The 18,285-nt window shown below is 37.5% G+C and overlaps 1 protein-coding gene across 1 annotated transcript in view; it reads right to left on the bottom strand.

Moving 5' to 3' along the window:
• ATG5 (autophagy related 5) overlaps positions 1 to 18,285 on the bottom strand; it is a 172,792-nt gene that overhangs the window by 136,573 nt on the left and 17,934 nt on the right. Inside the window, exon 3 of the mRNA XM_007940840.1 lies at positions 2,490 to 2,568. Coding sequence (XP_007939031.1) covers positions 2,490 to 2,568 — 79 coding nt within the window. The remainder of the gene's footprint in view (positions 1 to 2,489; positions 2,569 to 18,285) is intronic.

Raw genomic sequence — 18,285 nt, 5'->3', positions numbered from 1 at the left:
AGGAACTTCCATGGAGCAGTTCCACTCTGTCCTCTAGGATCACTATGAGTCAGAATCAACTAGATGGCAATGTTTTTCTTTGTTTGTTTTTTAATTGCCCCATTTAAGGAACCTGGTGTTATAATAGTTAAGTGTTTGGCTGCTAATCACAAGGTTGGCTCTTCAAATCTACCCAGGGGCTCCATGGGAGAAAGACCTGGCAATCTGCTCTCATAAAGTTTACAGCTTAGAAAACCCTATGGAGCAGTTCTACTCTGTCACATGGGGTCACTATGATTTGAAAATGATTCAACACCACCTAACAGTAAAAACAGTTGCCTTCATTTAGCCCTAGCCTCCTCATTTTATCTCACTAATCTTTTTCTTTCTTTTTTTCACTGTTTTTCTCAGTATTCTTTATCTTCATAACCCTTTTCAAAGTGTGCTACTACATAATTGATTTCTCTGTATCTTGCATTAAGGATTAAGCTACATGAAGGCAGAAACTAAGCCTAATTTGTTCACCTATGTATACCCAACAGTTAGTATAATACCTGTACATACTAGGGAGCTCTGGTGGCATTGTGCCTAAGGCATTTGACTGCTAACCACAAGGCTGGTGGTTCAAACTCACCAACCACTCCTCAGAAGGAAGAGTGGGCAATCTACTTCCACAGAGATACCACCTTGGAAACCCAAGGAGGGGTCGCTATGAGTCAGGAATGACTTGACACCAGTGAGCTTGGTTTGTTATTTTTTGTACATAGAGTTTAATAAATATTGCAGTAAGAAGGCTCCTTTTCCAAAAAAAATACAGTTGTGTAAATAAAATAATAAATGAATGATCATGTCAAGCCACCTTCTCAATTTTTTTTTCCCCTTATCATAGCTTAGGAACACAGATAGTAGATTCTAGTACCAAAATCAAATAAACTGAAATAAAAATGAAACACTTATTCTCTGGACACTTTAGTTTTGCTTTCTTCTAAACACTGCTCTTATCTATAGTTAGTCCAATTACAAAAGAAATTTTAATTTTGCTTTTTAATCCATCTTCACATACCTCTAGCCAAAAATCAACTGTGTGTGTCAAAACTCTCAATGACTTGAGATTTTGGACTTAACAAAAACCATATTCTTTCTAAGTGTATGGAAGTTCCACTGGTTACCTAAATACTCACCTGAAAGTTCCCTTATAACTTTTTAAGAGGGCGTATCTGAGTTTCAATACTAGTACAAAATACAGGCCCTCACTACATCAAACACTAATCTGTATCATAAAGCTTCATTGTTTTAAGGGAGTAATTTTATCATTATTGCAAGGGACAACCTCTTTCAGGTTATAAAATTTCCTTTAGTTAAGTTGGTTCCTCCAGCTATCATAGATTTACTCCATGAAAATAACAAGCATGCTTAAATTTGAAATGTTATGTTACCCTTGGAGCTCTGATGGCGTACTGCCTAAGGCATCTGACTGCTAACCAGAAGGATGGCGGTTCAAACTCACGAACCACTCTGTGGAAGGAAGACTGGGCAATCTACTTCTGTAAAGATTTACTGCCCTGGAAACCCAACAGTGGTTGCTATGAGTCAGAATCAACTTGAGGGCAGAAGGTTTGTTTTGTTTGTTTGTTTGTTTGTTTATGCTTTCCTTACTCCCCTCCACCACTTCTTAAATTCCTTCAGCTGGCTACTGACTAACCACAGAAAAGTAATAGCTCTTAAGTTTCAGACAACTTCAATGACCCACAAACTCCATTTCAGAACAGGAAGGAAAGTATCATAGGAAGCAAGGATGAGCAGCCTCTGAGCAGTGATTTTGAACGGGTGCCACATGGGAAGGTAAATCAGAGACACATAATGACTCATCACTAATTGAGAATCACTGCCTAATGAGCCACTATTAAAAGTGTTTCTGATACTTCAATGGTGTTTATGATATGGGAAGTGTGACTAGAGGATAGGAGGGTAAGATTCAGAAACAGCACTTCATAACATACTAGGATAAAATTAGGTTACATCTAAACTATATGGCCTCATCTTATAAACTACAGGAACTAATATTTTTCAAAACAGACTTACATCAGTGTATGGGCTACATTTTCTAACTCTTTTCTTAATTCAATCAAATACTCTTAGAATTAGTTAACAATGTTAGGTTATACCTGGTGCTCCACTCCCCCCCACACACACACACAACCCTCCATCTCTATACTATACCAAAGATTTTTATCCTTTTTGAGGTTTTTATAAATATAAATTTTCCAAAATGTTATAAATTGTAAATATGTATCGTACTCTAAGAACAACAAAAAGACTCTTAAACATTAAATGTTTAAACAGTTCTGCTAAGAGTTAAGAAACTGAATGACAGTTTACAGATGAACACTAACAGTGGCTGAGCAACTAAAGAGCCTTGGGATAAGCAATAAACTCCACTTCTTTAGAATCTTCCTCTAATTATTAATGATCAAAAGTGGAACAGATGGGAAATTCTATTTAAACTATACCTTAAAATGTACTGTGATGTTCCAAGGAAGAGCTGAACTTGATGCAAGAAGATCAAATAGCAAACCAATTGGATAATGCCTAAAAATGAAAGAGTATATTTTAAGAAAGAATAAATATTTAAAGTTATAACTACAGCTCCAAAATAAATTTCCAGCATGTTTTAACATCAAATGTGAGACTACAGGTACAAATCATAGGAAGGTAACAGTTTACATAGTTATGTGCCAGGTCTAAGATGGGATACTTTCTAGGCATTGGTTGGTTTTTCCCCTAATCATTGGGTCCCCTCTGGAGCTTCAATATACATAATGTGATGTGCTAAGGCATACCATGTACACTGTTATGTTAAGGTACTGCAGTATCTAATCATCATCATCCCATTATTCATACTGGGCAAATGGCCTTTTAAGTTTATTTAAGTACACTTTTGATTTTTAAAATAAAATTCTAGAAAATTTTAAGAACCAAGAAGAGTACCTAAAAAAGCGTTCAAATCACCAGTCTATACTTTTTACTGTTAACACTATAGCCTATACATTTCCAATTTTTTACCTATGCATATATATCTAAATATAGATTATTACAATCTGCCTTTTGCAATAATAATATAATGTCAACATTTTCCCAAGTCAGTGAATATTCTTCTGTAGCCTAACTGCAAAGGTTTTCAAAAAATAAGTTTTGGACTTCCTCAATGAAAGAACATTTCCTAAGATAGCCATTAATCACAGTGAAGTAAATTATTTAGCAATAAACAAAGGTTAATAATACAAACCTTGTAGATTTCAAGGGACAAACCTTACTCTTTAAGTTAGCCTTTTAAAGAATAGCAATTTTTAGTGACGTAGCTTAGTTAGTGAATCAGAATTAAATAATACTCTCATCAAAAACAAAAGAGGAGTATATGATATGCACAGTCTTGTTCTTACCTGTTGAATATAGTAAAGTCACTCCTAGATTTAAGAGCTTCAAAATTTGAAAATACGTCTCTCTAATTTCCCTCCAAATGAGTGATCCATCACCTGACCAAGATGTGAATATCGGCTAATACTGTTTACAATGTTTGTATTTTTCTATATTATATAATTATGGAAAAATCAGTTACTAGATATCATGTGGGAGATCTGGTAACATAGTGCCTAAGGCACTTGACAGCTAACCAGAAGGTTGGCGGTTCAAACCCACCAACCACTCCTCTGAAGGAAGATGGGGCAATCTACTTCCGTAGTGATACTGCCTCGGAAACCCAAGGAGGGGTCGCTATGAGTCAAGTCCGACTCGATGGCACATAACAACAACAACAGACATCATGGACTTATTTAGGATGAGTTCAGAATAAATGATATGCTAACAAAATAAAACAGTGCGTAACTTTAGTCATATATGGACTGTCTATCTTAATAACGCTAAGCTAGTCTCTGTTGAAAAGGGAATAACACTAATCTTTCATAACTAAAAAATGAATACTGAAGAAAATTTTGAACTCCCTAAATCAGAACATTTCCTAATATTACCGTTACTTCAGAAAATGTTAAACCAGGAAAAGCCATCAATGACCTCAGCCAAAAACAGAAGAAAAAATAATAATTAAAAAAAAAAAAAAAGACTGCTCTATAGACATGCTATCAATTCTATCCTATCCTGGTCCTTCTCTCTAAACTGTTGAAACTATATAATGCCTTGTACTTTTCAAAACAGATTACATTTTTTTCTGAATGCCCTTTTTAGGCATCTGCAAATAGGTTAATAATGAATGTGGATCCTTAATAAATAAGGTTTGATTTACTTAGCATTTATAAACTTCAAAACTGACAGAACATTTTTCTTTTACCGAATTCTACATATCACTGCAAATATGTATATAAATAGAATGTCTTTACTAAATTATGTTGTTCACCAGTTGGATAGATTCATCAGGGATACCAATCAAATGACTAGCAATTCAGTGCTGTACAAATTCCCTGCCATTCTCAAACAGAACTGTAAACAAATTCTAAAATTCAATAAAATAATATCCTCAGCCAATCTAGAATATGATAAAATCATACACAATTTTTAAAAATAAATAATAAATACTTGGATCATAATACAAATCAACTACAGGAAGATTCATAATTGTCAATTACTTTTTACCCTCAATATTAAAATAAGAAGACTGTAAGTGCAAGAAGGAGCTCTGTGGTATAGTTCTAGTGGTGTAGTGGTTAAAGCATTTGGTTGTTAACCAAAAAAAAGGCTGGTGGTTTGAACCCATAGGTTGCTCCACAGAAGATGAGGCAGTCTGCTTCCATGAAGATTTAAAGCCTTGGAAACCCAATGAGCGTCGGTATAAGTCAAAATCGACTTGATGGCAGTCAGTCTGGTTTGGTTTTATAAGTGCACAGAACCTACAACAACTAGAAAATCAGTAGATAGCTTTTGAATGAATAAACCAAGGAAGTTCCATAGAAGCTTAACTTTCGCCATACTATTAAAATCCAGTGGACTCAATTTTAAGTTCTGTTTCTTTTTTGAGCAGCTCTACTATTTTAACAATTGAAACTCTGTGACATTTTTTGTAAAGGAATTCCAAAGAACAAAGAGAAAATTTAATTTTAAATAAATAAATAAAACTCATTCTATCTTACAATTGCCATATGGTTGCAAAACTTATCTTTTTTCTTATATATTGAAATATTTTGCCATCTCATCGTCCTAACAATTATTTTATCATTACTCAATTATTTCAACTATGCTAAAAAAGGCTAAAATAGTAAGAAAATGGAATAAATTAAATGCTTAGAATGATGACACAAAAATAAAGTAAATGATAATAATTGCATCTTTGTTTTCCATTTTCTTCCTGTATGGCCTTAAGTATTGCATCATCTTTTAAGAATACAGACTCCCCTTTGGCTCTCTGAGCAGCACCACAGCAATCAGCAAGAACAAGCACCTTACAAAAGGTGGCAAATATGAAGCCAAGAAGAAAGTGGTTGATTTATTTTCTAAGAAAGATTAATATGATGTGAAAGCACTAGCTATGTTCAATATAAGATGTACTGGTAAAACATTAGTCATAAGGACTCAAAAGCAAAAAAATAAACCCACTGCCACAGAGTCAATTCTGACTCACAGCAACCCTACAAGATAAGAATAGAACTGCCACATTCTGTTTCCAAGGCTGTAAATCTTTATGGAAGCAGACTGCCAAAGCTTAGTCCTGGAGGAGCTGGTGGATTTGAACTATTAACCTTTAGGTTACCAGCCAAGTGCTTTAACCACTGTGCCACCAGGGCTCTAAGAACTCAAGGAACCAAAATTGCATCTGATGGCTTCAAGAATGGTATTTTTGAAGTAAAGCTTGCTGATTGGCAAAATGATGAAGTTGCATTTACAAAATTCAACCTAATTACTAAGGATAGTCACAGCAAAAACTGTCTGATCAACTTCCTTGACATGGATCTTACCTTTGGCAAAATGTGCTCCATGGTCAAAAAATGGCAATATCATGACTAAAGCTCATGTTGATGTCAAGACTATAGATGGTTATTTGGCTTGTCTGTTGTGTATTGGTTTTATTAAATAAAAACAACAACAATCAGATTCAAAAGACCTCTTATGCTCAGCACCAACAAGTCTACCATATCCAGAAGAAAATGACAGAAGTCGTGACCTGAGAGGTACGGACAAATGACTTAAAAGAAGTGGTCAATAAAGTGATTCCGGACAGCACTTGGAAAAACACAGAAAAAGCTTGCCAGTCTATTTACTCTCTCCATTATGTGTTGGTTAGAAAAGTAAAAATGCTGAAGAAGACCAAGTCTGAACTGGGAAAACTCATGGAGTTTCTTGGTGAAAGCAATAGCTCTAGAAAAGCTACAGGAGATGAGATAGGGTGCTAAAAGTTCAATGAGCTGATGGCTATGAACCACCAATCAGTTCAAGAATTCAAGAATCTGTTTAAAATTTAGACACCTCAGGTAACAAAATATCTTCCTGCTGAAAAAAAAAAAAAGAAAAGAAAGAATGGAGATTCTGGCCTTAGCTAGAGAATTAAGTTAAGAATTAGAATTAGAATCATTAAGAATTCTTAACTAGTTAAGAATTCAGAATTTTCCATTTTCCAACAAAATAGCAAAGAGAAGAAAACTGAAAGATAAAGATGTTTTACAGTCACTAAGGACAAAAATGACATGTTATTCTTACCCAACCAGTCATTCAACAAAAAGGATTTCATCACAGAGTATTTTATGACAATAACCCGGGCCTTCTATTTTGCTAACAGGATGCATGACAGTATTTATCCATTTTTTTTATGCACTGCAATTTACCTGATTGTCAGTGGGGAAATACCGAAGGCAAATTTGTACACAAAGATGCTTGACAGGGATCAGACAGTATAAAAACTATCTAAAAAGAAATCACTAGATTGAGCATTCTGATTGGTGTTTATTAATACAAAAATGAAAGTATTTTACAACAAAGTATTAGCTGTCATGCTTATGCTTTATAAATTCTCCAAGTATTGCTGTTAAATGCAAGAAGAGCCAGAAGTAATAAAAAGCCAGAATCTCTTAGAGATCTATTTGAAATCTGGAATCAGCATTTACAAGATACATATCACAAACATTTTAGGCTTAGGTATAATAACTGATAAGGAGCTCTGGTGGTGTAGCGCCTAAAGCATTTGACTGCTAACCAGAAAGAAGGCTGGCAGTTCAAACTCACTGTCCTGATTACCTAGTGCCACTCTGACAAGAATACACCACAAATGGGATAGCCGTTAACAAACAGGAGTTTGTTCTTAAAATTTGGAGCCTTTAAGTCCAAGTTCAAAGTGCCAGGCTCTAGGGGCTGGGTGAAGGCCCCTCAACCTTGGGGTCCAGCTCTGCCTCCTGCTCCAGGCCCACTGGAGCTAGAGACATTTCTTCACTCAGGCAGCTGCTGGCTGCTACGGCTGAGAAGTCCCAAGGTTGACAAGTAAAAATGCAGTCTCGACGTTACCAAACCACATGGCAGGCCATTTAAGTCCATTTTAAGTCCCAAGGTCAGCAGAGCACAGCAGGCTTCTGAGCAACAACACGGCTACATGCAGGGTCCAAATGTTCCATAGGCTAGAGACCATTCCCAAGGCTTCTCTTTATATACAGGAAGCAGACCACATCCCAAAGGCAGCTACTCAGCTGCTTGTGGTAGGTCCCACCATGGAGTTGATTGCTAGTCTCATCGTGGGGAATAACTACCACCAGCTGCCCAGCCACTCAACCAGGCCCAGCCAAGATGACATACAAATATAACTACCACACCCACCAGCCACTCCTCAGAAGGAAGGTTGGGTAATCTACTTCCACAGTGATACTGCCTTGGTGCTTCAGTTTCTCTTAGAAAGATCAACACAAGGCCGGTCCCCATGAAGCGGAGGTTAAAGATGTCCCAAATGTCCAAACTACCATGTCACTCCATCATGTCAGACATTAACGCCTCCTCCCAGTAATCTCCCCCATCTTAGGGTTCTGAATTTCGCTGTAATGCCTCACAGAACTCACAGACACCCAAGGGATCATCTCATGTGTAGTGGTGGAGGCTGGCAGGCTGGCGAGTCCCAGGTCTATGAGTGGGTCTGGAGGACCCTTCCAATTCTCAGGGTTTGAAGAACCTCGATCAACAGATTAAATGATGGCTGCTGTCCCAAATCCAGGGGTGAGGATGAGCCAAAACACAGAACCCGAGCAAGAGGGTGAACTTTCCCAGGAGATTCGTAGGTATACCCTTAAGGAAGCTAAGGATGGTGATTTGAGTTATACCCTCCAGTAACACAGGACTTAAGATACATTCCACCTATGTTGCTCCTACAGAAATAACCCAAAGTGGATGGCTTTCACAATCAGCAGCTACTCAGTAACTCAAGACAAATCCCACCACAGAGCCGACTGCCAGTCATTATAGGGAAGACTACTACCAGCTGTCCACCCAAGCTGACACATGACCTTAACTACCACACCACCCCAAACAGGCATGGATAATAGGATTTACAATATATCACCAAGTGGAGGACAATGGCTAGAAGAGCCACATCAAGCAATTCACCACACTCGGAAACCCAAGGAGGGGTCGCTATGAGTCAGCTCCGACTCCATGGCAGTGAGTTTGGTTTTTGGTATAATAACTGATAAGCAGTTTGCTATATTTAGAGGACATGGCCTATCTCAGGTATATCTATCTCAGAACCAGGAAGGATGAAAATATGAATCTGCTATATTTAAATGCTGATAAAGGGGCAAGGAAGCAGCATTTTCTGACCTCCTCTAACTCTACAAGAGGAGGACAGAATAACCACCAACACCTCAAGGCCTGCTCCTATGAGGCCAGACATGTTGCCACTCTCCAGCCCTCTTACTAACCTTGACACCAACTGCTCCTCCCACAGCACCCACCACCTCCTTGCTGGGTTTGATCATTCAGTGCAGTGGCAACACAGAACTCACAGATTATGGGATTTATTAGGAAGCAACAGGCTACAATTCAAGTTCAGCAACGTGCTCAGTCTCTCGCAGCCAACCACCTCTCTCAGCAGCCAGCAGTCTCTCTCAGTAGTACGTTGCTCTCTCAGCAGTGTGTCCCTCAGCTGGCAATGAGAGAGAGAAACCCTCCTCCTGCCTGTAGGAGGGCTCCTTTTTGAGCCTGGCAGAGCGGCCAAAACCAACCAATCCCAACATCAGAATTCTATACACCTGAGAGAGTGAACTCCCCAGAAGACTGCTTCCTGCTGCTCCAATAGAAATAAACCAGGTGGATAACTAACAATCAGCTACTCATGGCAAAGGGAGAATTACAAAGACTACAGCTAGAAAAGTCACACCATGTAATTTACTCCCCCACAAATGCTTATTAAAATTTCTAATAACGTTGCTATATAATAATATTCTTCTACTCTTACTTTGTTGAATTATTTATGAAATGACATATATATATATGTATGTATATTAGAAAATTCTTGTACTCAGATGGTAAATCATGACTTTTTCTTGATATACTAAAAGTTAAGATGGAAATTTAAATATTATCATTATAAAAATTCTATTTAAATTTAAATATATAAAATATTAACATGAAAACTTTCCAAATAATATAATAGTTTAATAATGATTCTATAGCAATCTTTAAAAATAAAACTGAATTAGAAAACCTTTGACTCAGAGCAACCCCTCCTTGGGTTTCCAAGGCAGTATTCTATGGAAGTAGATTGCCCAATCTTCCTTCTGAGGAGTGGCTGGTGGGTTTGAATCATCAACCTTCTGGTTAGTAGTCAAATGCCTAAGGCACTACGCCACCAGAGCTCCTTAGAAAAACTTAGGAGTAAAATAACCAGGTACTTATTTCTACTGTCAAATTCAACAACTTAAATGTGGTTCAGTGGAGATGTTTACGCTAGAAGGATTTTGATTAAAGGACACTAACTCCTAACAAATGTAATATGTGAATTAACTGGTGCCCAGATTATGTATTTCTGATGATTCTATTAATATTCAAGAAAATCTACAATAGAATACAGAACTGGTAAAACTTAAAGGTACTGAATTTCTCATACATTATAACATGATGTAACAAGGACTTCAAAAGCATAAATTTTACAATTTCTCTAGATATTCTATATAGCTACTTTTGTCTGGAGGTTACTTAAGCCAAAAAATGGAAACCACATTAGCCTTAACTGTCAAAGTCAGTCAAAATGTACCCACTTGGCTATATTATGTTGCTACTTCAACCATCTAACTTAAATTTAATAGAAATCAAAGAGGTGAGAATTTGAACCTGGAATATCCCAGAAAAGGACCCAACTAAAGGTTCAATCTACTACCCTATAAAAAATGACCGCATCTGAATACTTAGTGTTAAATCTATTTTCAAATTTTATCTTTTTCTTTGTCTTCTTTCCATTGCTCTTGTCTTTCTCAAATTTAATTCTCAAAATGAATATATTTTCATGCTTCTTTGCTTAATTTCTTCCTTCTTTGTCTTTTAACTATTGCTTGCAATATATATACATATTGGCATAAAGTGTAGTAATAATGGATGTGCTCAGCCAAGGGCACTCATTCTAGTCTAACCATCTACAGTTAGATAGCAAATCAATATTCTCAGATCAGTTCTGAAAGCAATCTTTCCCATATGCTAGAATTGGCGAAGCCCATCTCACTGAAAGAAATGTTTGCTACATTAGGGATTCACTGAAAATATGATGATATTTGACAAAATTTTTTTAAAAAGGGTGGGGTGTATGCAACTATTCATGCAAACCAAAGGAACCTAATGATAACTACGACTTCTGCCTGACTCTATGCGGTACTAACGCAATTGGAGAGCGGTACTGTATTTCACAGCTTTCGAAGCCCAACTAGAACGAACAAAGTAAGCCAACTGAAAAGTATAGAAATAATCAAGGGGACAATACATGTATAAAGTGACATGTAAACATTTCAAAAATCCAATTTACAGAATCATTTATAAAATTCTAGAAATTTATAACCTTAAGAAACATGATATAGATTTTTTAAAAATCTGTAACATGAAAACTTTCCAAATAATATAATAGTATAATAATGATTCTATAGCAATCTTTAAAAATAAATAAGATGTTAAAGTTAAAAAAACTGTACACAATTTTTCAATAAAGCATTTTGCCAAAGTTTCCATTTAAATCACATGGCTACAATATTAAATTCTAGGGTCACTCTGTTGTGTCTCTGTATCAGTATTTTTTTTTTTTTTTTTAAGTCAAAAGGTAGTTTCAGGTTCATACTTTCAACAACCATTCCTGAAAATAAAACCATTTACCCAGAATAATAATCCCCTTTACAACAAAAAAAGGAAGCTTTTTCTAAATTATTTACCAGAAAGCCTACAATCTAAAACAACACTTTTTGTTGTTGTTATGTGCCATCAAGTCGGACCTGACTCATAGCAACCTCTCCTTGGGTTTCCGAGGCTGTATCACTACGGAAGTAGGTTGCCCAACTTTTCTTCGGAGGAATGGCTGGTGGGTTTGAACCGCCAGCCTTCTGGTTAGCAGTCAAGTGCCTTAGGCACTATGCTACTAGAGCTCCCTAGTGCTTACTAAGGAAGTATTCTTTAAAAGCACCAAGAACTATTCTCTTAAATAATTCTAACATAAAAGTAATAAATTCTGCACACGAGTTGTAACAAGAAATTTCACCCCTCAAAATGCAATGTTAGAGCACCCTCTACTGACTAACACATCAGTCTAAAAAAAGATTCTTAAGAATTTTGAGTTAGATCAGCCCTAGCTATCTTCCATATAATTTTTAAAGTTAAAATTAACGGAACAATATTCAGCACAGGACAAAGTGCTCATCAGATAGTACCTCCCTGGAAGCTCTCTACAGATCAACAGTTTTATTAAATATTTATTAAATATTCATTTTGTGTATACCACTATTCTTCCCCCACCCCCCCAACAGAGACAAATCGGGAGCTCTAGTAGCGTAGTGCCTAAGGCACCTGACTGCTAACCAGAAGGCTGAGGGTTCAAACCCACCAGCCACTCCTCAGAAGGAAGGCTGGGCAATCTACTTCTGTAGTGATATTGCCTCAGAAACCCAAGGAGGGGTCGCTATGAGTCGGATTCAACTCAATGTAGTACGTTTGGTTTTTTTTGAACATAGACAAGTAACACAAGCAAATAGAGACAACAGAAAGAATTAAAAAAAAAAAACAACAGTGTCAACCACTATGATGGAAAGAGTCCTAAACTGAGAAACTCAAAACCTGGGTCTTACTTGCTAATATAAACAAGTTATTTTCATTATTTCAGCCTTTGTTTTCTCAATAAAAAGAAGGGCTTGATCTAAATTCATTCATTGAACAAAGCACTGCTGATGTGCTATTGCTTAAGGCATACCACCTCTGCTCAAATCACTCACACAGATGTTTAAACAATTGTAATAACCATAAATATAAAGTGAGGGACAATTGCTTAGGTCAAATAAGCATTTATGGAGCCCCTGGCGGTGCAGTGGTTAAACTGTTCAGCTGTTAATCAAAAGGTCAATAGTTGGAACCCACCAGCCACTTTGTGGGGGAAAGGTGTGGCAATCTGCTTCCATAAGGATTTACAGCCTTTGAAACCCTATGGGGCAGTTCTATGAGTCAGAACTGATTCAGCACTGAGTTTGGTTTGGTTTTTGGTTTATTAAGCATTTAAAGAGCACTGGTGGCACTTGGTTAAGCGCTCAGCTGCTAACCAAAAGGTCAGCAATTTGAACTCGCCCAGCAGCTCTGTGGGAGAAAAGACTTGGCAATCTGCTTCCGTAAATATTACAGCCTAGAAAACACTATTGTTGTTGTTGTTGTTTTTGTGTGCCGTCGAGTCGGCCCCAACTCATAGCGACCCCTCCTTGGGTTTCCAAGGCAGTATCACTACGGAAGTAGGATTGCCCAACCTTCCTTCCGAGGAGTGTCTAGTGGGTTTGAACCGCCAGCCTTCTGGTTAGCAGTCAAGTGCTTTAGCCACTATGCTACCAGAGCTCCTAGAAAACACTATAGAGCAATTCTATTCTGTCACCTGGGATCATTGTGAGTTGAAAACTGACACAATGGCACACAACAAACAACACTGAGCATTTGGTGAGGCACAGTTCTAAGCCCTTTTACATGTCTTAACTCACGTAATATTCAAAAGTTAAATAATTTGCCCAAGGTTACACGGCTAGTAAGTGACAGAGCTGGGATTTATACCCCGGCATCCTGAATCCAGATTCAGTATTCTTAACCATTATTTATAACACAGTGACAAGTATGTAAAAAGCATATATATGACAAGTACATAGGCAGCATGCTAATAATGTAGAAATGGTGTAACAGTGGAAATGATCACTTTTGGCTAAGGGAATCACAAAAGAGATGATGCTTAAGGTAGAAGTTATGAATAGAAGTTCAATGGAATGAAAGAATGACTGAGATAAAAAGGAAGCTGGGGAGAGCAACAAAGATTCAGGAACAATATGTGCAAAGAAATACCAAACCAAACCCACTACCCTCGAGTCAATTACAACTCATGATGACCCAGAGGGTTTCTAAGGCTGTAAATCTTTACAGAAGCAGATCACCTCATCTTTCTCCTGCAGAGTGGCTGGTAGATTTGAACCGCTGGCCTTTTGGTTAGCAGCCAAATACTTAAACCACTACACCACCAGCACTTCTTGTGCAAAGGAATAGAAGCAAAAAACACCATCCAATCTTCATGAATACAAGAAGTTTAGTTTACCTGGAAAGAAGTAGGATCATATCATGCTATAGTTTGGACTTTAAACTGTAAAGGATTAGAAGTCAATAAAGTTTCGAAGAAGGGAATAACATTGTCTGATCTGCATTTCAGAAAGATCCATTTATGGTACTGTAATAGTTAAGACTGTGTGTCAACTTGGACCATGATTCTGAGGGCTTTAAACAGCTGTGGTGTGGTCATTCCCATAAATGAGATCTGATGTAAGGTATTCACTTCCATGTTGGCGTAAGTTATGAGCAGCCAGTCAGGTGAAAGGGAGTTTTGTCAGGGGTGTAGCCAGCTTCTAATACATATATATGGATGTCCTGGCAAATTCTCAGACTTTTTGTTAGATCTGGATCCTGCATGTAGCTTATCATCATCCACTTTTTGAAGCTCAATCAGTGGCCTGTATATTGACTGCTGATCTTGGAATTATAGCATTTGCAGCCTATACACCAAAATTCCACCATTTTACCCGCTCATCTTGGATTCATCATCCACTGAAGTCAGCAGCCTGCTATACTGCCTGCCAATCTTGGGTACGTCAGCCCCTGCAGCTGTGTGAGAAAAGGCTCTACCATGATGTCTGACCTACAAACTTGGGACCTGCCAGCCTCTACAACTATGAGCTATCTCCCTGAGATAAATTTCCCCCTATATATATATATATATATACACACACACACACACACACACACACACACACGTATATACATATATATGAACCAAAAAAACAAGCCACAAACACTGTCATCGAGTTGGATCTGACTCATAGTGAACTCTCCTTGGGTTTCTGAGGTAATATCACTACGGAAGTAGATTGCCCAACCTTCCTTCCAAGGAGTGGCTGGTGGGTTTGAACCACCAGCTTTCTGGTTAGCGGTCAAATGCCTTAAGCACTATGCCACCAGAGCTCCTATATATGCACACATATACATGTTGTTGTTGTTACATGCTGTCAAGTCAGACCTGACTCATAGCAACCTCTCCTTGAGTTTCAGAGACGGTATCACTAAGGAAGTAGATTGCCCAACCTTCCTTCCAAGGAGTGGCTGGTGGGTTTGAACTTCCAGCCTTCTGGTTAGCTGTCAAGTGCCTTAGGTGCTACACTACCAGAGCTCCTACATATATACACACACATGTTTATACATAGAGAGAGAGAACCTAGCCTAAGACAGGTACAAGAAAGATAAACTGAAGTTGAAGAGTATCAGAGGCAAGGAAATAAATTAAGAGGCTACTAAGTGAAATCTGATGGGCTTGAATGCAGGTAGACAAAGTGGGAAATTCAAAACACACCTAGAAAGTAAAAATCAGAACCTAGAGATTGAACAGCGAGAGAATCAAAAGTGAAGACTGAACCTCAAAAAATTTAAAAGAAAACAATCATACAGTGTGTTCTCTGACCATATAGAATCAAACCAGAAAGACAACAGAAAACTCTCTAGACATGGAAATTAAAGAACACACTTCAAGTCATAGGTCAAAGAGGACAGCTCAAGCAAATTTTAAAAATACCTGTAACTGAATAAAAACTCAAAGACAACATGTCAAAGTTTATGGGATCCAGGTCTGTGATGAAAGTGATATTTATAGCACTAAATGCTTATGTTAAAAATGAGGTAAGACTTCCAGTAAGATGGAGGAATAGGCAGACAAGAGACACAGACGCTCTTCAACAAAGAAAAGAAAAATCAACTGACAAATACAGAAGATAATCATGGAGCCCTGAGCTTAGACGTGGATTAGGCACCAACTAGTGGAAAAACATGAACGAAAACAGTGAGTACAGAGACGGACAGAGCTGCAGACTGTCAGCAACTCTGACAGGACCAACAGCCTGAATATGTCCAAGTGGTGCTGGGACCTGAGAACTGACCTAAAGATCAACACTGGTCACCAAGGGCTTCAGGGACGACTGCACTCGTGGCCTATGACTAGGAAGGGAAAACAGCAAGGAGGAAGACAACCTGAGCTATTGACTTTCCACTGTCCGGAGGGCACAGCCATTTTGATTGTTTACATGCAGCAGCCATTTTGGATATTTAAAGTGACGGAGGGCGCAACCATTTTGAATCTTTACAAGTGGCAATCATTTTGGATTTTAAAGTGATAGCATTCTCATTCAGATTCCAGGGACCTAAGAATAGGCTCTGTTTGCCAAGGTCGGCGGGACATACGAGAGGCTGACATAGGAAAGGAGACAGGTGGTGAGTGTGTAAGTGCTGTCAACTAGTGAATAGAGAAGCACAGCACAGTACCCTGCCTGTACAGATAATATACAAACAAAATAAAGAAAACGAAAATCGTGGGCAAGGCACTCCAACACATAATCACCTATTAAATATAAACACAAAAACATCATAATGCCTTGGAGACAACAGAGCATCACAGTCCACACAAAGCAGCAAGATAAAGCAGGAGAAACAAGGGACGAGGATACAGACACAAAACACATCCCTAAGGAAGACTCAGCATTGGAACTCCCTGATAAGGAATTCAAAAGAAATTATATTTAGGTATATTCAACAAATTGAGAGACAGATCAAAGAACACACAAAAACAAAATCCTAGAACAATTTCAAAAAACAATACAAGAACAAAATGACAAGATAAATGAAAAATTAGAAATGATACAAAATCTACACACAGAAATCCAGAAGATTAATACTAAATTTTCATAAATAGATAAGACATTGAATGGGCAATTAAGCAAAACTTAAACAATGGAAGACAAAATTAGGGAGATTGAACACTTCTTTGGAAAGGGATCAATCAGAAAAAAGATTAAAACAAAATGAAGAAAGCCTAAGAAGGTTCATGTGAGATACCATCAAAAGGAATAACCTACGTGTAATCAGAATTCCAGAACAGGAAGAGACAAATAAAACCACAGAGAAAATTGCCAAAGATTGGTCTGAAGAAAATTTTTCTGGTATGATGAAAGATGAGAATATATCCATTCAGGAAGTCCAATGAACCCCAAACAAGATAGACCCCAAAAGAAAATCACCCAGACATATCATCATTAAATTTACCAAAACCAAAGACAAAGAAAGAATCATGAGAGCAGCACGGGAAAAACTAAAAGTTACCTACAAGGGGCAACCAATAAGACTAAGCTCGGATTTCTCAACAGAAACCATGCAAGCAAGAAAACAATGGGATAGTATATATTAAACACTGAAAGAGAAAAATTTCCAACCAAAAATTATGTACCCAGCAAAAATGTCCCTAAATATGATAGTGAAATTAGGACATTTCCAGATATGAAGAATTTAAGGGGATTTTTTAAAACCAGACCAACCTTACAAGAGATGCCAAAGGGAGCCCTTAGGACAGAGAAGCAACAACAGCCAACAACAACTGACCATTAACACACATGGTGATATAACCCAGAAACCAACCCAGCTATGGAAGTATCCAAAGTAAGTAAGTCTACAAGATTGTAAACAGGGAACCAGAGACATCATTTGACAAATGAGGACAACTACAAACCAAAAAGAGGAAAAAAACTATGTTGTTACAGAACTTCTAGATGGTAGGGAAATCAGGAGAACTATAAGATAGAACGAACTGTTCTAAACTTGGGAAGGAAACTATAAATCACAGGGTAACCTCAAAGAAAAATGATAAACCTTCACATCAAAAAAGAGGACAAGCATAAATATTCAGCAAATACTAAAACAAAAGCAATGAAGGAAGTGATCATATAATTCATAAATAAAACCAACTCAGCATAGAAAAATATATGGAACAAAGAAATCAACACCATGAAAAAGCACAAAACAAAAATGACAGCAACAAACTTATATTTACCTATACTTACATATCTGGCAAAGGACTTACCTCTAAGATTCATAGTGGAAGAGTGGATGACCAAACTATGGTACATACACATAATGGAATGCTATGCAGCACTAAAGAATGATGTAGAGTCTGCAAACACCACATAATATGGATGAACTTGGAGGACATTATGCTGAGTGAAATGAGTCAATCACAGAAGGACAAATATAGTATTAGTTCATTGTTGTGGAGGGTCAAGGAAACATTTAGATACGGAGGGAAAGTTTTTTTATTGGTTGCCAGGGGTGGGAGGGGAGGGGAGGGAACACTGAAAAAAAAAATGCACTGACCCACTTTCATTTTAGTTTTGTGTACGTCACTGTACATAAATTATATTTCAATAAAATGCATTTTAAAAAAATAAGGAGGTAAGGTCTCAAATCAACAAACTAAGTTCCTGTAAGAAGCCAGAAAAAGAAAAACTAATCAAAAGCAAGCAGAAGGAAGAAAATAAGGATATAAAATTCAATAAATGGAAGGGGAGAAGAGGGAACACTGTTAGACAGGTAGAGATAAGTAGTGATTTGGGTGAGGAGAAGGGCAATGTACCAAATGTAAGTGATCACCATGGTGGCATTGAGAAAGAGGAAGACAGAGAGAGGTCCATGGGAGGTACAGACAACAAAGACGAACCCTTTTGCACATAAAATACTGTGTTGTCAGTGAAGGCAAACATG

This window comes from Orycteropus afer, unplaced genomic scaffold (genome assembly GCF_000298275.1).
Source record: "Orycteropus afer afer isolate SDZICR_OR568_19922 unplaced genomic scaffold, OryAfe1.0 scaffold00072, whole genome shotgun sequence".
NCBI classification, from domain to species: domain Eukaryota; kingdom Metazoa; phylum Chordata; class Mammalia; order Tubulidentata; family Orycteropodidae; genus Orycteropus; species Orycteropus afer.
This window is presented reverse-complemented; position numbering and strand designations above follow the sequence as displayed.